The sequence below is a fragment of the Eurypyga helias genome, unplaced genomic scaffold (assembly GCF_000690775.1).
Source record: "Eurypyga helias isolate BGI_N326 unplaced genomic scaffold, ASM69077v1 scaffold33532, whole genome shotgun sequence".
NCBI lineage: Eukaryota > Metazoa > Chordata > Aves > Eurypygiformes > Eurypygidae > Eurypyga > Eurypyga helias.
The window spans coordinates 3,864-25,953 of NW_010238408.1; the positions used below are offsets into that span (position 1 = coordinate 3,864).

The 22,090-nt window shown below is 51.6% G+C and overlaps 1 protein-coding gene across 1 annotated transcript in view; it reads right to left on the minus strand.

The window, feature by feature from the left end:
- The window catches only part of MTMR4 (myotubularin related protein 4), a gene marked incomplete at its 5' end in the record, with an annotated part of 23,730 nt that extends 2,122 nt beyond the window's left edge, over nucleotides 1–21,608 (minus strand). The window contains 16 exon segments of the mRNA XM_010147839.1: nucleotides 3–809; nucleotides 812–857; nucleotides 1,173–1,327; nucleotides 1,443–1,613; nucleotides 2,247–2,432; nucleotides 2,899–3,094; nucleotides 3,532–3,643; nucleotides 3,922–4,050; nucleotides 4,280–4,476; nucleotides 9,471–9,584; nucleotides 14,860–14,956; nucleotides 16,370–16,536; nucleotides 16,756–16,838; nucleotides 17,598–17,714; nucleotides 20,172–20,261; nucleotides 21,501–21,608. Of these exon segments, the coding sequence (XP_010146141.1) occupies nucleotides 3–809; nucleotides 812–857; nucleotides 1,173–1,327; nucleotides 1,443–1,613; nucleotides 2,247–2,432; nucleotides 2,899–3,094; nucleotides 3,532–3,643; nucleotides 3,922–4,050; nucleotides 4,280–4,476; nucleotides 9,471–9,584; nucleotides 14,860–14,956; nucleotides 16,370–16,536; nucleotides 16,756–16,838; nucleotides 17,598–17,714; nucleotides 20,172–20,261; nucleotides 21,501–21,608 (2,775 nt within the window).
- Nucleotides 21,609–22,090: the final 482 nt, after the last annotated feature.

The window sequence follows — 22,090 nt, forward strand, 5'->3', positions numbered from 1 at the left end:
ACCCGCAGCGGTCTGCTGCTCGGCCTCTTGCTGCAGCAGCCGTAGGAGAGGAGGTGTCTGGGTGCAGCCTCCCCATTGGGGAGCGATGTCACCATTCCTTGAAAACTGTCCCAGTTAGACCCCAGGAAGGAGAACTCGCTGCTTTGGCTCTGGGAAATGGGCTTGCGCCACTGCTCTAGCGGGATTCTCCCCAGCCGGCCAGGCTCCTCGCCGGGCACGCTCCTTCCAGCATCGCCTTTGCCATTGTCTTCATCCGGGCAGCGGATGCCCGGGGCAGGGCCTGGGATGACCTGACGAGGGGCGCTCGGTGCCAGGGACTCCTGGCTGGGAACATCTTGGCAGGTGGCGTTTCTCCTGAGGCAGCCTCCTCCGTCAGACACCACGTCAGCAGCCTTCAAAGGTTCCTGGGGACCCGTTTCTAACTGCTTTCCAGAACTGCTGGGAACCCTGTCAACATTTTCCTCTCTGGAAGGACTGGGAGCTGGACACGTGCCATCCAGTTCCTCCGTGTATGTTCCATCTCCCTTTTCTGCCCCCAGAGGGGCGCTGCTTGCTGGCACAGAAGCCCAGCCGCTCAGTTGCTTGCTCTGCCCTCCGTGCTCAGCACGGCTGCTCCGAGCGCTCTCCTCTCGCTCCTCCTCCTGCCGCGTCTCTCCTCCCGCCACCACGCCGCCTTCGCCCAGGTGCGGCTCGGCTCCCTCGGCAGCGGCGTGCCGCGCTTCCAGGCCCACCCGCACTTCCTGACAGTGGTTATTCAGGTTGGGATCGCTAGACGTGCGGGTCAGCGGGCTGCTGGAGTCGCAGGCGGAAAAAAACAGGCGGAGAGCAGGTCATCCATAGATCTTGTCTTTGGTAATCTAGAACCCAAAAGCAAAGCAAAGGTCACAACAAAACTCCTGAAACTCCCCTCATTTCAGCCAAAACCGAGGGGAGGGGAGGGCAAGGTTCCCAATTACAGATCGTGGGGAGGGCTGGTGCAGCAGTCGGCCTTTTCAGGTGCAGCGGGGAGCTGTACACACCCCCCTGCACGTGGCTGGGACAGTGCTACAGAGCCCTTGCTCTCCACAGGCAGGATGAGAACAGGAGGTAAAACGGAGGAACTGCAATGAGCAGGGAGGGAAAGGAGGACTGCGGGCAGAAGGCAGGCTGGGACTGGGGATCTAGGCTCCTACCTGTCCAAACACCTGCCGCTGAACTCCTGGCTCTGCGATCCAGGGGGCAGGTAAATGTCCATATCATCCTGTCCCAGAGGATGCGGCGAGGAAGCTGGGAGATAGACCGCGGTCCAGACGTGCAGCGCTCGCACGTGGCACACGGGATGCAGCACCTGCAACAACCGCTTACGGTCAGAGATGGATGCAAAAGGAAACCCCTTCAGTCTCTCCCCACGCAGTCCCCAGCAGGCAGAGAGCCTGGAAAGCTGGGCCAGGAGCTCTACTGACCTGCTCAGACCCTGGCATGTAGAGGAGATTGTGGAAGTTCTTATTGCCAGCCCGCAGGAGGGACCACACGGAGCAGGTCCGCTTGTAGATGTTGTGCATCTCTCGCTCGCAGGGGCTGTTCCCCAGGAAGGTCCCGTAGAGGCAGGAATACGTGTGCTGCACCAGCTTCACCTGCAGCAGCAGAAGGGAAGCGATTGCCAGGCCCATATGGAAACTGTGTCTCCTGCCTACCCGGGAATCGCCTTCCACTCCGCCGGGACAGCACACGCACTCCCCGCCCAGCCAACGGCCCCACCGCTGTCCCACCCGAAGGGGACAGCAACAGGAACCACTTTCAAGTGAAAGCAACAGTCCACTGATACCACACTCACCCCTCCATAACCCTAACCCATGGCTTTTGATAAAACAGATCAACACCTAGCGCTTCCCTAACTTTTTTTTTAAATGTTTCAGACTCATCTTGCTCCACGATACGCAAATCAGCGCTGCTGATGGCATCTGAAGTCACAGCGCTGGGAAGGGACCTGGCGGGGAACCGATCCCAACAAACCCAAGCACAGAACCCCGCCGTCACTGTGTGGTCTGCGAGGTACGCCAGCACCCACCCAGAGCAGAAGGCAGCGGCAGGGAGCTGAGGGGCAGGGGAGGGCCTACACAGCAAAGTCAGGCCAGGAATGCTGGCTGCTGCGGTTAAAGAATCCAGTTTTCAGTTTCCTTTCCACTACAACACTGTCAAATATCACAGCCTTCCCTCTGCTCACACCCGGCAAGGGAGAAAGAGCTGTTTTCACGTGTATCTCTTACCAGAAAAGCTTCATTAAATTCAAAGAGGCAAGGGAATTGCTTCAGAAGCTGATGAACAGCATCCAGCCACTGGAGAAAAACTGGGCACTGCTCGTTCTGGTCTTCCACCTTCTCCTGGTGACCGCAGCGATCACCAAACTTGTGACCAAAATCCAGCCAGTCTGATTCAACAAGCACCTGAAAGCCCTGTGAACAAAAAACCACACCAACTAGCTGCAGACACTTTGCTGTAGGCAAGGGGCAGGACAAGGCCTCATCCAGCAGTGCCAGGCAAACCAGGACTTCTGAAGGGCTGGAAAGGAGGCTGCACCGGTGCTTGGTTTGGGAGCAAAGGTACCTGAATGCCAGTTTCCAAACGTTGTTTCTACACAACCAACAGCCTGGAGAATATGCACAATTAAGAGCAGGGAAGCAGCCCAACCTCGAACACAAGAGGTTATTTACCGCCGTGCTTCACCAAGCCGGGCAGAGCGAGGTACGCTTCACCCACCACAGGCAGGAAGAGACCATGGAAAAACCCAACGCCCACAACAGCAGCTCTGAAACGCCGCTAAGCTTAGTGCCAAACGTGACCCTGCTCCCTTCTCCGGTGGCTCTGAGGGAAAAGCTGCCTTCTGCCAGACATGAACCAGCAGCATAGCACAACTCGTACCTCCATGGTCCTGTAGTAGGGGTCCAGAAGAATTTTCGCCAGCGCTACGATCTGCGGGGTCCTGTCCCAGCCATCTGAGCAGTGGACCAGCACTGGACGCCCTTCTCTGTCAACCGCGCTGGAGACCAGCACTGCCGCCTTCAGCATGACAGAAAGGTGTTGCAGCCACTTGGTACTCTCCAGGGCCGAAAGCCAGCTAGACGGTGGGAAAAAGGCAAGAAAATGGTTGTTTAGGCCTCCAGTAAAAAAAACCCTAAACATATATATACATATTTTAACCCAAGTCTTTTTGAAGTCCTCAATGAAAATCAGTCTTTTCCAAAACGCATTCAAGAGGAGCAGCCAGCCTGGGAGTAAGAGCAAAGATTCCAACCCCTAATATCAATTTTTCCCAGATACAGCTGCATTTTAGAAACCCTCAGAGGAGACACACAACCAGGTGACACCGAGGCAGCGCTGCAATCCCTTCTGGATCAGGAGGGATCAAAATAAGCAGCGTTCAAGCACTGTCAGCGCTTTCCTTTTCTAAGGTTGAAACCTGGGATAGGAAAAAGGATAAGGGAGGAAAAAGATAACTCAGGAAATTAACAGATAGGTGTTAATTGCAAACCCAGCTAGAGAGAAGTCACTTACTTGCTGGGGTCTGGCACCTGACTGCAGACGGCACGCAGGTACTGGAAACTGTTCCGGATGGAGTGGATGTTGGCCATGCCCATGAAGACGACTTCACAGTTTGGGTAATACTCTGAACACAACAGAGACACAGACTTTCAGAGAGCTGCTGCCATTGCCTACGCTTGTTTAGCTGACCCCTCACAGCACCATTTCTGGTCTCCAGGTGGGCGGTTGTTCTACAAACACCTCGTGGGCCAGCAGTGATACATCTGGAATAATGGACTTTGCAGGAGAAGGGGAACGTGCTCCCAGAGACCGAGTACCCAACCCCCCGACTACGCTCTAGGATGTGCTCGACAAAGCAGATCCAAGAGGAAGACGTTCTGGGATGTGCCTATCCCTCTGTACCTTCACATTCGCAGCCGCCTCCCTTCGCTCTGTTGGCCACAGCTGCAGTGTAGGACCTGGCATCAAGAATCAGCAGCTTCTGAGGAGTTCCTGCGTTCTCCACACCCGAGCATGCGGTCAGGGATGAGTCTGCAAAGACAGCATGGGCTGGGTTCCCGGCACCTCGCTCCCTCCTACACCAGGCCCCCAGTGCCGCCCGTCGCTGGCCATGAATGAACCCAGACCCTACCTCACACACCACAGTGAAGGTGTGAGGGGCCCAGATTATCCATCTGGATATCAGGATTAAACCTTGCATTGGGAGCCACGCAGAGGTGCAGGAAGCACTAAAGAATTCACACTTTTAGGAGAGTCTCACCGAAGTCGGCATCGCAGGCCTCACTGCCGTCGCTGCTCCCGTTGTGCAGCACGCCGCCGGACACCTTTACTCCAGGGTTCAAGGCACAGGCTTTGGCAATAGATGTCACAAGATACTCATCGTCAGCATTTCGCCAGCCCCACCAGCTGATTTCCGGCTGGCTGCAGCGTGCAATCACTGCCCCGTTGCGCACGTGCCTGCAAAGGAAGAGAGAGCCTGATGACGCACCCAAAAAGGTGAGGAACAACCCCAGCAAACTCCACCTACAGCCAGCACCCGTGCAACCCTCCTCACTGCTGTATCTGCTGCGTTTACTTTTGAATTCAACCAGTGAAGCAGGGCAGGGCATTTCAAATAACCATGATCTGTAAGAAAAGCAGTGTTACATGGAGGAGGCTGTCACACATCACAGCGGTGAGGAACAGATGGTTGTGAGTAGCACAGGAGTGGCTAAAGGAGCTGGAATGGCTGGCAAACGAGTCTGCAGGTCTTAGAATCACAGAATGGTTTGGGATGGAAGGGACCTTAAAGACCATCTAGTCCCAACCCCCCTGCCATGGGCAGGGACACCTTCCACTAGACCAGGTTGCTCCAAGCCTCATCCAGCCTGGCCTTGGACACTTCCAGGGATGGGGCATCCACAGCTTCTCTGGGCAACCTGGCCCAGTGCCTCACCACCCTCTCCAGGAAGAATTTCTTCCTGATATCCAATCTAAACCTCCCCATTTTCAATTTAAACCCATTACCCCTTGTCCTGTCACTCTCTGCCCTTGTAAAAAGACCCCCCTCAGCTGTAAAAAGAGCCATGGGAACAGCCTGTGCCCGTGGAAGTGTGGCAGCCCGAGCTGCTGTTTATTAACCCCTAAAATGTGAACCCTGCTCTGGCTGTTGCTTATTGAAGGCCCCAAAGTAGGAAGAAACGTTCATTTTTTGCATGAACGCACTCATCGAGTCAGTCACAAACGGGCCAGAAGAGGAATGGACAATGAGGTGACAAAGCTGCTGGCGACACAGAATTGTCCAGAAGGGTCTGTGGCTGTCTGGAAGAAGTTGCAAAGGATCTCATGATACGGGGTGATAAAAACAGAGTATGAAATTTAGTATTAACAAATGAAAAGCATTTACAGGTGATGAAAATGTAACTCCAGCTGTCGACAGGGAGCAGTTGGGTACAAACCAGCTGCCAGATCTCAAGGACTCTGAGGTCACTGTGGAGCTCTCAAAAAGCCTCAGCTCAAGAGAAACAAAAAGGTTAAGAAAGTGCTAGCAGCTCTCTGGAAAAAGCGTAAGACAGAGAAGACGATGGTGCCACATCTTACGCATCTTCCGAATGACACGGATTTCTCACCAATCTGTCTCAAAAAGGGTAATGAAGTCCTCAGACCTCCAGGGAAGGGTGGCAAGGACAGTCAGAGGTAGAAGAGCAGCTTTGCTATAGGGACAGCTAAAGTAGGAAACAATTCCCACCAGGGGAGAAGGACAAGAACGGATGAGAGGCATGAAAGGTCACGAATGACATAACAAGGGAGTTTGGAAGGGTAGTCTTATTTTTCCTCAAAACACAGACGAGTACTGGAACGGTCAGACCCTAAGTTTACGGAAAACAAGCAGCATTTTTTGGAGGGCAGTCACGACAGACCGCGGACTCACCGCCACAGTCCAACGTGGGAGTATAAACCGGTTCTAAACTACATTCAATTTGCGGAAGGTTGGCCTACCACCTGACTGCGAAGCAAAATCGCCTTCTGAACAGCCACTGCAGGGAATCGAAGGTACCAGCTGCTCCCAAGATGCACCAGGAAAGAACAAAGGCGTGCCTGTCCTGTCTGATACACCTCCCTGAGACGCTATCCCTGGTGCCTGCCCCTTCGTGGAGACAGGAAACAAACTGGAGAGCCCCACACCGCGATTCTTCACCACAGTCCTTGCCCCCCATCCCTCACGCAGCACCTCTCTGAAGATGAGCTGGAGCGAGAACACAGGTGTAGATAAAGCTCCTGACCAACGCCATCCGAGTATTTTATTGTCATTACTGGTAGGGTCGACACCCCCGAAACCGCTGTGTTGGTGGCAAAGTAGGGGACATAATGGTCTAGACCCTAAAGCACAGGCCTCAATCCATCCCTCCCGGGCTGCTGAGCTGCCACTGAGGGCTAGCAGAAGCACCCCTGAAGGCATCTCTCTCCTGTCACCCCCCCGTGCAGGGCTCTGCTCGTCCTCAGAGGACGACAGTGCCTGTCCGTGCTGCTGGCTGCAAGGCAGCGCTCCAAGAAAACAGGTCGAGGCCTTGAACGCCTAAGGGCGGTGCAGGCAGGGTACCTCACCAGCGGCTGCTGCAGTCTGCAGGGATGGGTTTGCTTCTCAAAACAAGGTCCCCTTATTCTCCTGAGGCAGCTTATCAATAAATGCAGAAAATGCATTAATAACGATGACATCTCACAGGTAATACTGATGAAAACTTCAAACTGAAGACATGTTCAGCTCAAAATACTGTGAGGATTCTTCTTCCAGTGCCCTCCTCTGTCTTGTTTTGCAAGGTGACCTACAGAGCCGTCACTCCTAGGAGATCTATTCCTGCCTTCCGGATCACTGAAGGATGGCGAATAGAGAGCAGCAAAGGCTCTGTTTACTCTAGTACCTGAAACGGGGCCAAGGCGTGGTTTAAGCAGCAGCCCGTGATCATCCCAGCTGGTTTGTTAGCACAGCCAGAGTTTTCGGCCTGCACCAACCAGCACTTCCCCAGACAGTGCCTGAGCATGCTTTTGGGAAACGCAGGTGCTGTGCCAGGGGCTGGTTCCCAACAGGCTGTTTGGACGCGATGGCACCGCTCTGGGGCGCGGAGAGAGGAGTTTAGCTGTGTAGGCCACCTAACGTCAGTGGCAGCCTGCTTCACGCAACGCTACAAACACTGCCGCAGAGTGGCGTTGACTTAAGTAACCTCAGCACTGCAGCAACGGCTGGGCAGGGGATGGCCTGGAGGGAGCGACTTTCAAGAGACACAACGCCAAGTCCCGCAGCTTAGCTTAAAGCACACGAACGGGCTGAAAGAGGGTTTACAGAGCTGTCACCTCACGGTTCCCAGCTGAGATAGGCCGAGATGCAAGTGCTTTTCTTTCACAAGTCTCCAGGGTTAAGCTCCTGGCTCATTCCAGTGTGATCTGGAAGCTTGGCACCGAGCGCTCGGCCCCGGAGCTGGAGCAGCGTCCGCTGTTCGCCCACAGCTTCCCTGACAGCCACGGCAGCACAAGCACAGGCAAAGGCGATGCTGAGCGCCAGCGAGGAGCTCGCTCGCTCACAGGGTCCCAAGGTCTCCTGAAGGTGGCTGTGCAGACAGAGCGATACGGAGGAGCGGTGGGCACACAGTGCCCGTCTGCCTCTGCAGTCAGCTAAATAATTAATTGCATCCTTGGCGCTGTTTTTAAAGCGAATTGTGCCTGCAGCCTCGCGCATCTCCACTGAGGCCTCGGAGATGGAGACCTGATTTTTTGCTTAACAGCTAAATTATACTTTTTGTAAGAAAACTGGTAATGTGGTACCTTTGGTGTCACGTTTTACAGATCTGACCGTGACCTGATGAATTCAGCCTTGTTCTCCAAAAGCTCTAAGGCCTCCCAGACAGCACGTGGTTATGGGACACACACACCCAAGCCCACTTGTCCACCCTCCTGAACAGCGGATGAGGAGGAGGAACTGAGCGCGAGGCTTTTCTTTTCTTTCCTTCCCCTTCCATTACAGCACAAGGAACTCCAGAAGCAGCCACAGTCTCACAGACCCTCCTGGCCAAAAGACTTCAGGGCAAAGGCTAAAGGGTACACAGAAATGAGATACAGCTATGGGCAAGCACTTGTCCCACCTTGTAACGTCCCTTGTCAGCATCCTCCAGCCTGATCCCAGGCTGCAAAGGGTTGCAGCTCAGCTTGCAAATTACTGGGTACCATCTACAGCAATGGTACAAAGTGAGGAACAAAATGATTGTCAGAGTAGCAAAAGACCCAGCTTTGCCCTCGGGTGGGAAGGCACACTGGGACAGTCTCCAGCGCCAGGCCATTTTTAGCAAAAGTAATCACAAATGCAATTAACTTCTTAGCTGACTTGGCTACAAAGAGGGAAAGGCTCCATCCGATCAGCAGCGCTTGTTATTAATCTGCTGCAGGACTTGGTTCTTCTAGAAGCAATACACTGTGTTTTGCCAGGATCTCATAGCAAACCACGTAACACGAAGATGTAGTTACGGTACGCGTAGAATTCACTGGGTGCGTTTCCTGGTTTTCATTCTTCCCAGTGCTGTCCTTTGCTGTGGCAGCTCTGGTATTCTCAAAGCTTTTTATATTTGGATTTAGTAATTGCTAACACAGGATCTAAGGCTGGAAACCGTAATGGAGGTTACGGTACGTGCACTGCCTGGGTGCACCTAGTCGGCCAGTCTCCTGTTGGGTCAGCCAGCCTGCTAGCAGGGACTTTTGATGGGAGACCACCCCCCTACCTGAAAAGCCCCGCTCTATTTACCGTCCAGGCTCCCGCATCCCCCCTGTAGGGATTATTTTTGGAAGGCTGACCGGGGAATAAGCACTCTGTGTATTACCTGCTACTGAATCTGTAAAGTTCAGCCACGTGCAAACATTCATTCTGTTATTGAAATGTTCTCAAACTCTAAGAATTCGGTCAAACCCGAACTGATTCGCACTTGGGTATTAAAAGGTATGCCCAGGCCTGAATGCCTAGCTGGGCCACACAGCAGGCTCATTTTGGGCAAAAACTTCTGAAAGTGGCAGCCAGGCACGTGCCCATCTGCAAAAGAGCTCTGGAACTCCAAGAAGCTCAGTTTGACAGTGCTCTTGCCGCACTTCCTGCAGGAGGGAAGTCGCACCTTCCTTTCTAACAGGAAAGAAGCAACAGTTACTGGAACACTGTTTCTCCCTTCCAGAGAAGACCCTGCGGTACCACCGCAGAGTGAGCGCCACCAGAGGCTGGTGTCTGTGCAGGGAGCGTGGCTCCCGAGAGTGGCAGCTTTTCAGGTAGGAGGTGAAAGGAATACGCAGTGTGAGGGTCAGGATGCAGGTATCGCTGTCAGCCCTCACTCCACAGCCCCGACTGCCTGCTCTGCTAACCTGGCTTCACGACGCCTTGCCAGACCTGGAAAGGGCAGCTGGTGTGGATTTAGGGGAGAGCAAATGGTTTCATTTGTGTTTACCTGTACACCACCACAGGGATCCTTTTCCAAGACCTAAACGAAGCCACGTTCTCTAGCTCTTTGTCGGTGATCCAGACAGGGACCAGCAGCTTCTGGGGATAACTGGAACAAAGCCTGGAAAAAAGAACGCACAAAGGCAAGATAAGGACTTGGCAGTCAAAAATCTGCCCCAAAGAAGCTGTGCAGAGAGGAGACAGGAGCAGCTCACGTTTCCCCAGACTCAGCATGCAGGACGTGGCTCTTCCTCTCCATATCTGTCTCAGTAATCTCAACGTGGGAAAAGTGACCCCAAAACTGCTGTCAGACATGAGCTGAGAGAAGACAACCTCCTTGCATCTCAGGCCTTACCTCCTGGCCCATACTAAATACCCCCGTATTTCCCAAGGTGGAACATCCTCTGGATTTAAGAATTCATGAGGCTTTAGGGGAACAGTCCTTAATTTACATGGAGTTTTGGTTTTCTTACAGCACGCACAAACCCAGAAACATACAGAGCTTCTGGTAAATGATGATCTGCCACGTTCTGCCTTGCAGAAAACAGGCATCCTGGTTACTGCAGGTACTACCCTGCCCCTGCCGCTCGCAGATCAGGTTGAGTGCTTCAGAGGCAAAGCGCTGCCTGGGTGCTGGACCAGCTGAGCTCCAGCAGCTCAGGCAGACAAAGCAAGGGACGTCAAAGAGCAGCTCTAGCTCCAGGCTATAACCCACATCATTTAGAAGGAATGTTTCAGAGCAGATGGGAAACAGGGGTGAAGCTATCCCAGCAGGTAAGCTCCAGAGGGTGGCCTGGTGTTCCCCTGGGCCCAGGCTACCCCTGCTGATGGTGACAGGCACGATACAGCGCTTGGTATTATTTAGTTTGTGATGCTAGCGAGGGGCTGCCTGCCACGTGATAAGATGGCACTTCACACAGCGTCTAGACAGCTTCCCAGGAAGCCCCAGGCAGAAGGCAAGGTCGGACTATGGGATAAAAACAACAGGGTGCAGAAGAGGAATCCAGGAAGCAAAAAATCAAAGCTGTCAGGTAAGAAGCTGAAGACATCTGTGGTAGGTTGCCTAGGCTTGGCCAGCTCTGAAATGCCTCAGATTCCATGTGTAAAATTGGTCAGGAAATTAGAGAAGCATTGAAGCGTGACTGAGAATAAAGGTATGCAGGAGAGGGTTGGCACCTATTAGGATCTGGAGGAACTTTTGGAATAGCTGAGTCCATACGAGAAGAACGGGGAAGAACCCATACGGATTTCATCGAAAGGAAAACAATCAGTTCCCTGGCACTTCGGATAAAACATTACAGGAGATGTCTTAAACGAAAAATTGTGGAGAGTCAGTAGAGGAAAGGCTCAGGAGCATATCTAAGAGTTAACACACTAAAACTCTGTACCCTTAGAAAAAAGTAAGACAGAATTCAATAAAATTCAGATAGGAAATAGGACAGCCTCAAGAAGTTAAGCCAAATTTAAGCAGGGCCCATAAAACCAGGCAATGAGGTCAAGACAAGCAGACCTGTGCTTCTAGGCTAAAATTCTAGAAGCAGAGGAACTGAACAGCCAGGATAAATGAGTATGTTGGCTTAGCAGCATCTTACAAACTCAATACAAGGAAAATTATTAGCAGTACCTTAAACTTCAGAGCACAAGCTTTGCAGAAAGACCGGAGCTAGTGAGCAAAGGGAGGTATGTTCCAGGAAAACGGGAAGGTAAAAGCGTGAGGCTAAGAGTTACCAGCATTGATGAGCGATGCAGAACGGGCATGGACTAACATCCCACGCCTAAAGAGAAACAGGGTAACACTGAGGCTACGCTACCGATCACCGGAGCGACTGTTAATGACATCCACGGGAGAGATTCAGGAAGGCTGCGAGGGCAGAAATTCCAACAGGAGACTTGTGCTGCTTCCACATCAAACACTTAAAGTGACAGGATAATGCACGAGACACAGGAGGCATTTTTATACCTGGTCAGCTGCCTCTTGGTGCTACCAGGCAGAGAATACAGAGGCACCTAGCTCTTCCTTTGGTCCTAAGCTGCTCCCAAACAGCGTAACCAAAGTCACCTCGTTACAGTATTCACCACAGTACAACTCAACAATACTGTTAGAGGGGACAAGCCTCCCACAAGAAGAAACCACCAGTTTCAGAAAAGGTGGGGTGAGGAGGAGCTTGCAGACAAGATAATGGTTATTTAAACGTGCTGTTCAGTGGTGATATAAAAGGGATCAAGAAGATCAGAAAGAGCTGGCAGAGCTAAACAGTGAACAAAAGAGGATTTGGGAAATAAAAGGACATCATTCAAGGACATGAGAAACCAAATGTGCACCTGAATTAAAGAAAAAAAAAAAAAGAGGAAAAATGAGAGACATTTTGAGAAATGTTAAAAGATTACAACTCTGAAGACCTTTTTCAAACGTCTTGGAGGTACCAGCCTGCTACCGAAACGGAAGGTCTAACGGATCAGGAGGATGACAGCAGGAAATCAAAACTAATCACCCTGGTGTTCAGCGGAAGAGGCCAGAGGGGTTGCCAGACCTAACCCTGTTTTACAAGGGACAAGGCACAGGAAGAGATTAAGGCGGACACTTCAGCAGGGGAAGTTCCAGAAGAACCTGCTAGGAACGAGGGGTAACCAATCACCAGCATAACGCTCAAGATTTCTGCAGCAACCCCAGCGTGCACCCTGTGTGACGGACTAACTGAGACGTGTAAGCCACTGCTTGCATCTGGGTACCAGAGGGAGGGAAGGTGGCAAACGCCATCAATCCTGTAAAAAGGCCTCTGGGGCAAACCACGGGAGTCTGACTCCTGTACAAAGCGACTGGCGGTCACAGCCGGTGCCAGGGTAAATACGGTGACTTGAGGAGGGTCAACACAGCTTCGGTGGAGGGAGGTTGCAGCTCACACGTGTCGTCTGCTGGACACATTGCTGAACAGGCAGATACAGCTCGCCTGGCTGAGAGTCTGTTTGGATTTTCAGAAGGGTTTTATCCGAAATGTGTGTGTTGGGTTTTTTTTTTTTAATAGCAGGCTCACCGAAGACTTGAAGGAAGCTCCTCTTAACCAAACACTAACTCTTGAGGAGATAGAAAGTAGTATAGAACTTGAAATGGTCATTTTTCACAACAAAGGGAGTCTTAAGGGGAACCGTGCTTGTCCCCACGTTGTGCAACATGCTCAACCAACAGCCAAGCAACGTGGGTCACGGCGTGGCTCGAGACACCCCTGGGACCACACTGACCCAGAACACAGGACGAACCGGGAGGTTCAGTCCCAAAAAAGGTGGCTGTAACAATACAAACGCGTGAATCTGCACAAGCCACGCCTACAGACAAGGGTCGACAAAGCCTCTTCCTACCACGGAGGTGACAGCAAGAGATCTTCCTCGCTGAATGCACAAACACACCTTACCGCTAGCGGTCCTTGGAGACTGTCTACTCGTTCACGTGGCAAATAACGAGCAAGAACACTAATTATCATCTTCCAATGAAAGCGAAGGAATAGTATTACAATTTGTAGAGAACTGTAACAAAATAAGAATCAAGAGCACTCACAGAAACAAGGAGGAAACACCAGCTGAGACAGCATCAGCACTGAGGGAAAGGTGAATGGGTTTTCTTCCCTTTGGAAGGAACTACACATGCACCAAACCCACCGGCGTTAAGGCTGATAGGACACAACCCCTCCTGGGCAGCGTGGGTGCATCCCGTGGGGAATGCCAGGACGTGCCCACTTCTCTGGGCATGGAGATCGGTGAAGATGCGAGTGCCATGCGGAGATCACGCAATAGTTGCATTATCATCGCATGCTGAAATAGTGGACTTTATCAGGACCAAAGGTGTGGTTATGATATGCTTGTGTTGCTCCAGTTTTACGATGGCTGTCGCCAGGAAGAAGGTAATCGTTTCCAGAGAAGGACACCTCGGAGCAGTCCTGAAAGAGCCATTACCTTGGAGTATCCTGTCTCTAGCCAACACTGGCAAATAAAAGATAACAGGACTATGCACAGTTAAAAAGTAACCTGATTCCTCTGAGCAGAGGCAGGTGGTAGTGATCAAAAGCCAAGGCAGGATTTAAGAACACGCTCCCCGAAGCAACAAGAGAACCAGTTTCCAAGTTGCACAAATTACACCACTTTGGAGATCTCAGGACATCTGCAGGAAGCTGCGACCTGCCAGGATCCCCATCTGAGTTCCTGAGGTAGGAACTCAGCAGATGGAGGGAAGCAAAGACAGGCCTGCATCCAGCTTGCTGAGGTTTGTTTCAAGTTTTTTCTTCCCTGGTCCGGTTGGAAATAAAACATTTGTCTTTAGAGAAGTTGGCTACTTGCTGTGTTACTGGCCAGGAGGTGAAGCACAGGTGGTCAATCTAAATAAGGGAACCACATCCCAAAACTCTAGCAGGGGAGAAAGCCTGACTGCTCTCTAGGACATGCAGAGACTCTGCCTAGGGCAGGGACCTGCAGGCTGTGCACTCCGAGACCGAGCAGTTCAGGAACACAATTTTTATTTGACGTGTTTGGAGAAACTGCATAAATGCCGAAGTCCTACTAACAGTCCAAAAGCAACGATGTGGTCAGTACGGCCAAGCAGAAACCGCAAGTCAAACCCCAAAACTAGTGCTTACTCCCTGGATGCTTAACAAAGGGAGAAAAAAACAGGCAGCAAACTGCAAAACTCCACCATGATTTCCCAGGCCAGCGTGCCCGAAGCTTCACATGGTCTCCACAAGAAACGGGTGTCCTGGAACCGTTTGATAGCAGGTGATGGGGTCGCCTTTACTGGCTGAGACCTTACAGCCGCTGCCCCTTGTGCGGTCATCTGCCACTGTTGGGAGAGCTTCACCCCACCAGCTTTGTAGCTGCCCTTCTCGCAGCTGCAGGCTGGAAGCAGATCACCCTTTGGCCCCTTCTGCACCAGACTGAACAAGCCATGCTCATTCCCCAGGCTTCGGAGCATCCCAACAGCCTTCCACTGGCTCGCTCCCGTTTCTCAACGGAGCCGAATTTCACCCAACTTTACGAAAACCTTGTATTTTTCTTTTCAAGCAGCGCAAGTGTTTTAGAGAGAAGGATGGACCAGAAAAGCAACCCTATGATGGACAGTTCTTCCAAGACTCTGGAATGTCTTCAAGGATGAACTATGGCTGCCACATTACAAACTACCCGCATCGGGATTTACAGCTGCTGCTAGCTCTGATGTTTGGGCTGTATTCCTTCTTTAATTCTATGATGTGAAAGGCAGAAAGGAAGGGAATCTGGCCCATATGCTGATCTGCCTGAGGGTTATCAAGGCCTGGAAGGAGGGCGAGCTGGAGGCTGACTCATCCACTGCTCTGCATGGGGACTGCAAAGGGAGGGAGGTAAGGGGAGAGGAGAGAGCCTGGCAGCAAAACACTCACTTGTAATTGTTGTTGATGTCAGAGACACGCCAGACGTTCTGCAAGTCAAAGCCCATCCGCACCAGCTCCATCTCAAATCGGTACCTCACGTGGTCTCCTGGAAGAGCAGAGCACAGGGTATTCACCAGCTAAGCAGAACTGACCACACGTAAACATGGTCACGGCAGCTCCGCATCAACGATCACAGCCTGGAGAGAAGCTGCAGGACAGCTGGGCAGCGGGGATCTCGCTCCAGAAACCAAAAAGATTTATCCCTCACGGGGATGGTTCTGCATATTCAGTCAAGTTGGATCACCTCTCGGTCTCAGGGCACAGAGGAGCAAGGAAATAGCCTTCCCACAGCAACGTGGAGTGGGAATGGGGTTAATTTAATCCACTTTTGCCCTCTGACAGAGATGGCTTCCAACGTGGATGTCAGGAGCGCCGTGGCAGAGGAGTACCGCGCGCCCACCCCAGGCAGTTCCTTCTTCCAGACTGCTCCCTCAGAGCCTGACTCAGCGTTTGCTCTATGTTTTAGCCTCCCCTTACAAATCCTGGATGTCTTTGTTGCTCAAGTGTCAAGTGTTGTTAATAAATAAATACTGCAAAGCTTTTCTCTTCATCCATATCCTGCGGCAACAATTTCCACGGGTTAAGTTTATTTCTACTAGAGAATAATACTTTCTCTAGAGGAAAGACAGCAAACATCTCCTAATCACTGGTGTACATGTAGTTCACCTTTTTTCTATCAGCTTCTTTCTGGTATCTCTTTCAGCAACACTATTCAACCCCATCCCTCCATCCCAACTTGTGTGTGGACATTCACTCAGGCTACTGCTTCTTTCCTCTAATATCAGCACATTTTTAAGTTTAAAGCCAGGTGTGTCACGCATTTTAATCCCCTTTTATCCCTGCTGAAGCCGCTTAAAGACAAAGCAACTGCAAGTGTTCCCAGAGAAGGGAAACTCCCAGTCCACACGAGGGCACCACCACAGCTCCCGTTACGGTTTCAAAGATTCTAATTGAGCCTGTGTAAGGATGAGCCAGACATCTCCGCAGCCCTGACCACGGGAATGGATGAGCCAGACATCTCCACAGCCCTGACCACAGGAATGTCATGGCATTTCTAGGTGTTGGAGAAGAGATGCAGGAGGATCCTATTAATTATGCTGCCTCAAAGCTGATGACATTTACCATCCAGGGACTGCTTGAGCCCTCTAGCATCATGATGACAGTACTAAAGTAAGGGATCTTTTCTTCATTCCCAAGGAGAAAGGGAAAAGCTGTTTATATATTGCTGGCTCAAAGTGATCCTTATTGTGCTTATTACTATTATTCCTTTTGCTGTGCTTGTTACCCAGATGCATCTGGCCATCAGCTGGATCTCTAGACCAGATACACGATGCCCCTCAGCAACTCGGGCTACAGCAGAGCTTAAGACACAGCCAGACATCAGTTATGAGCAACAGTTCAAAATGCACTGCAGTGATTCTGAATGGAAGAGCAGGAGGGGGACAGGCCAGGAGCTTACCTGGACGGCAGAGATGCGCATGCTGATCCTCCTCATCAACGCAGACTCCTAAGCACCACGCATGGTAGGCAAAAGCAAAGAGGTCCTCAGGCTTAGCAGGGCGGGCAATGGCTCGAGTCAGCCTCTTCAGCCACTCCTGGCACTGCTTAAAGGTGGAAAAATGGCACCTGCAAACCCAAATGCATGTCATCCTGAGGGGCTATGTCCATCCAGCCAAGATGTAGAGACAGAGAGCTCTGCTCCACTTAACCAGGAACAAAGTACCGAGCCTCAGTAACCTTGGCCATGAACAGCTCGATTCCAATGGCAGCACAGAGGGAGACACCAGAGCTGATCATGGCAACCGGCCTGCAGCAGCATCTACAACATAGCAATAAAACGGGTACCTGATCACTTTGGAGTCCTTGCAGACAATGTGAAGCTGGAACATATCCCGACACTCTACACTTTCCATCATCCTCAAAGGCACCTGCGAGGGACGGATGTAGGGTGTGACAAAACATACCACAGAACAGCCAGCAGCCTTGCCCGTAGGCCCATCAGCACAGTCATGGCTCTATCAACAATCATGACATTGGAGTTCAAACTACAAATCCATTCTGAGGTTTACGAAGCTTTGTGACCCAGCGTAAAGCCTCCTTCAACAACTGCTATTCTGATTTCTACTCTCTCCCTGGGTAGTCTCCCACCTGGTGCCAGACACGGACTCAAAGCACATCCAGACAAGCACTGGGCTGAGCCAAAAGGAAGCTGCAATAAAAGATGGCAAGTCAAGACAGTGGGAGAAAGCCTCAGGCTCCCACTGCCTGACTCGCAGTTGCTGGTCTCCAGGTAGGAGAAGTCTGGCCTGCAAGAGACCCTAACAGTCTTAAAACTGCCATGTTTAATATTTGAGTTTAAAGAGAATGGCAAAGACCAGACCTAATTATTATCCATAACAGTCTATGTTAGTCTACCCCTAAACTGCCATGTTTAATATTTGAGTTTAAAGAGAATGGCAAGACCAGACCTAATTATTATCCAAAGGAAAAGCCCATCCACACACCAAAACACAGCAGGAAAACAGCAACTGCAGGACCCGCAGTAGCTAGACAGCATCAGGCTTGGCATCCTTTAAGAGGCACAGCTCCCACAGATGGCAGAAATGGCTTATCACCCCTCCTGCCCCCCACAAAATACTGCGAGAGGCTATGGTTCAGGTAGCAGGAAGGGGCAGATCCAGACTCACGTTGATCACAGAATCCTTGAACTTGATATGAAGCCGGTAGTTGGAGATGGCGATCACAGCATCGTTTGCATGGCCGAGATACTCCACTCCCTCGCCCTGCAACACAGTGAATGGGACCTGGAAGGGAGACATCACTAATTCAAGACACACGCAGAGTACTTTGCGCACCATAAATGCCAAGAGCCACTCTTCCTCCTGCCTCTGCAGTGCATCTCCTGCGGGAAAGCATTCACAGCAACGTGCTCTTCCTCCTCTGAGAGCAGACAGCAGCGTGAAAGAGCACTGGTACCCGCTGCCCAGCCCCACGACATGGAGCTTCTTCCAAGGAAGCCTCAGGAGCCACTGAGCACCTCCTGATGGATAGTTACTTGCAGAGAAGAGGTGTGACCACAGATGCTGTGTGCACCAAGCGTGGGTGTCTGGCCAAGAGGGTGTTGCATGGGGGCAGAGGGACATACAGTCCCTGCTTTTTGGAGGGGGTGAAGGCAGCCCTGGTGCAAGTGGCACGATAAAAGACACACTGGGTCGCTGCTCAGACACGAGGTGGGGGGTGCTCTGCACATCTCCAGGCAGAGCTTGGTACCATCAGGGTGCTCTCCCCCAAGGCAGGGCGTCACATATGTGACGCTGCTGCGTCATTTAAATGAAGGGGGGCCTTAGCAGCACTACGAGACCCACTGGTACCAATCCACGTAAGTGAACAAATCAAAGTTTTTCTCAACTTTTGCTAACAAGACTCCAAGGGAATCTCTGTATATGGTTATTTGTATGACTGACAAAACATCATTAAACTTACCTGTACTACAATATTTTTTTTCAAATCCAGATAATCAAGTTTTTCTCTATCAGCCCTGACATGCCATGGCTATTTTTAAACAGGGAATCTTGGCAGATAGCCAAGTTTGACTTTTCTTGTATTAAAAAAAAAAAAGTGGTAGAACAGCTTAAAATTCACCAGGCCTCTTTTTGCTAAGCTAAGTAAACTCCTCCTTGTTCCCTGGATGCCACCGACACCAGGTGATCTTGGTAACCAATTATGCACAAAAAAGGTCACAAAGATTTATCTTTTCAGCCAGAGCCCTTTACCTGCCAGACAGAGCATCTGGTGAAACAATGCATTACACTAATTAGTGAAAGTCAGACCACCTTGTCTTTATTTCTGAGTTGTTTCTGAGGCTTGGGTATACGCTGCCTTAAAAATGGAATTTCCTGGATTTCAAGACTTCATGTGCAAGTGACAATTGTATTAAAAACTTCTCCCTTCTTAAGTTACTTGTACAAAAATAACTACCTTAGGCTGGCATTTGTCTCAATACTCTCTAAAAACGTTCATTGTTTGACATTAAGAGAATATACTCTATTTCTGCAGATTATTTCTGCACACTTGCCAGAGCTGTTTTTAGTTGGCATGTGTTTCTTCTGCTTACGTGGCTCTTTCACACAGCAACAGAAGGGAGACAGATTAGAAAGGGGACCGTAAACCTGCAAGAACTGACAGAGGGAAATCCTAGAATAAACTGACAGGTGCCTGAATACAGCTTGTTCTCAAGCCGAAGGCGCCCTTTGAGGCTTCACTTTACATTAAGAGAATAACAATTTACTGAAGGCAAATTACCCTTTGGGAGGGGTGAACTTTAGGGTCCTCCACGCAGAAGACTAAAGCAGATCCTGCTCTTTCTCCAGGCAGTCTCAGCTCAGTTGTCTCAGGGGCTTCACCTCCTGAAGGCCGCAGACCTGCAGCCCTGACCCCGTGCAACACCTCAGCCCGTGTGTGTTCCTTCAGGTCAGCGGCACATTTCAGTCCTGCCTGTTATCGGCACCGCTTACCAAGACAATGCCGACCACAGAGCAAACTCAAGTGTTGCAGCAGCAAGAACATACGTGAGCCTGGCTCCAGCCAGAGGAGGAGGCTGACGAGCACTGGGACAAGGCAGCAGAGGGCTGCGTTAAAGGAAGCAACACACACCAGGAGCTTTGACTCCCACGGTTCAGAACACTGCCCTTGCTGCACAGCAGCAACAGTCCCTGGGGCTCTTGGAGGGCCTTTTGCAGCAGGAGGCTGGCACAATAGGGAGGTTTCTCTTTCCAACAGCTCTGCAGCAGGAAAATGCCAAGAGCAACGTGTATTAGGGCCAGATCAGGCATTGCAATTGCATGCTGCGGCTCCACAGAGCACAGCCTAGCCCCGATACTCGACCTGTCCCCGACAGCCTCTGCCTGATGCAGAGCTACACAGGCAGCGTCACAGCTTCTCACTGTCAGCACAGGCAGAGGACAGGGAATACCCAGGACGGCTCTGTATTGCATCATGCTCCAGCCGTATCTCCAAGCGGCAGATGCGATGCCATACAAATTGCAGCATCTTGGCAGGGCTGGGAAGCAGGGCCAGGGCGTAAGAACTGCCGTCAGCAGCCTCCATGCACTCGGAAGGACCCACCAGTCCAAATGTGACCTACAGCACCGGCCAGCCCGCGGCCTCGTCCTAGACTGGAGAACTGCTCTCAGGTTTCACACGACCAGAGTCGAGCCTGACGCATCCCAAAGTGGATGGTTTCGGTTTTCTTACTTCCTTACCTGCAGTGACTCTTCCTCCTTCACAAGCTCTTTCGGGGGGAACAAGTCCTTAGCCTGGATATACTCCAAACTGGGAGGGCCTTCCTCACCCTGCATTGCAAAGAAAACACACGTTGAGACAGGCCCCAGCTGGTGCAGGTTATGAAAAGGCAAAAAACCAAAGCTGCTGATACTCTCAGCACCCCAATATCTTGGGGATACCCTGGACCTGTGTGTGGAAGTGCCTGTTCTGCCTCTGGAACATGCCCTCTGCATTGCAGAACCCCAGCAGTTCCTCTGACTGTTGCAGAATACCCACAGCACAATGAAAGCCCGAAGCAGGTCTCCCAGTCCTGCCTCTTCGAACCGTGTGGTATTTGGAAAGCCAAGGAGATACACCCTGACCACACACCAGGATCCTGGACTGATGTGACAGTAATTTGTCACGTCAAACATTACCCCATCTCCTTCACTACAGCACCACAGCACAGAATTTACATTTTCACTCTTATCCCTAAGAAGCCTGGGAGGAGCCTGAAGCTTTTTGAGGGGCAAGTATGAAACATAACCCTGTAAGACCTGCATCTAAGTGCACCTGATTCACATGTGTTACTGACGGGGACAGCACCCGAGCAGGGCATTTGTCCTCAGGGCAGCTGAATGTGTCTAACCTGCTCGGATGGAAACCTTGGAAAGCCCATGGAGAAACCCAGAGAAGTGGTCTGAGAGGACGCACAGCATCTGGACATGCCACCCTTGGAAATCAGAGTGCCTCAGTCTGGGACATGTGAGCGTTCAGACTCTCATGAAATCTCGGTGCCCATTTTCACCAACCCTCACCCCACACTCTGCCAAACCACTGACTCGCTCCATGAACAACCAGCATCCAGATGCTCAGCAGACGACGTTCTCCTGCTGGGAGCCCAGGACAGTGTTGATTCCACAGTTATTCACTGTGGGATGTTTTTTTCAGTATGTCTCTTGCTCTCTAACTAGACTCCAGCATTCGTGAGGAAATACTCTGTTCTGTAAGCATTAAATAATATTTTAAAATGAAATGTCTTTCAGGGTAAGTCACCCAAGCTAGAACCCCAAATTTCAATCTGAACTAACTAGAACCCAACCCTTTTGCCTCGGTTATATTTAAAATGATGTTGAATCCCGTTACGTTGCTGACAGCCACTCTAGCCTTGGCACCCACAGGTACCTAAAACCCTCCCCAGGCTTCAGACCGGGGCAGCGAGACCCCACGCAGCCTGTCACCTCCCTGGCTGCAGAGATACCTGTGCACATGCCACATAAAACTCAGCATCAACCCCAGCTAGAGACAAAGATACTGCCCCTCCTCACCCTGTCCCTGTGCAAGGCTGGGACACAGGGCACAGCACCTGCCCCAACAGCCGCCGGGGGCTTGGGGACCTCTCCTGCCAGCGGCTCGCTCAACACCGAAGGACTAGCCTAGGAGAGCACAAAGGAAAGGCGCATGCCGGTGTGGCAGCCGGGGAGCAGAGACACTCTCCTCTCCCATCACCACCTTGCAGCTTGCAAAGAAATCCCAGTGAGCAGCCGGAACTGGAACAGGGCAGCCCAAGCCCTCCACCAGCCCCGGGTGTCCTTGAGTTCCTCCCCGCCTGCAGCACGGGATGGGCGGAAGGCCGAGCATCTCCTCCTACCACAGCCCCGTCCCAGGGTACCAGCAGGGCAGGAAGCTCAGGACGCTGCTCTCTTCACAAGCCAGCCACCTCCTGAAGTCCTCCGAGCCCATTTGGCCACAAGTTCTTTGGGGGAGGGAGGGGGGCTTTCTGCAGGAAGGGGCATTCCTCTGAACAAGGAAACTCCTTTCCCCGAAGGTATCAGAGACACAGAGCCCAGGACCCCCTCCCACGACAACGCCCTCCTGGCAGCGTCAGCGTGAGGGGGGTCTCGCACAGCCCTGCCTT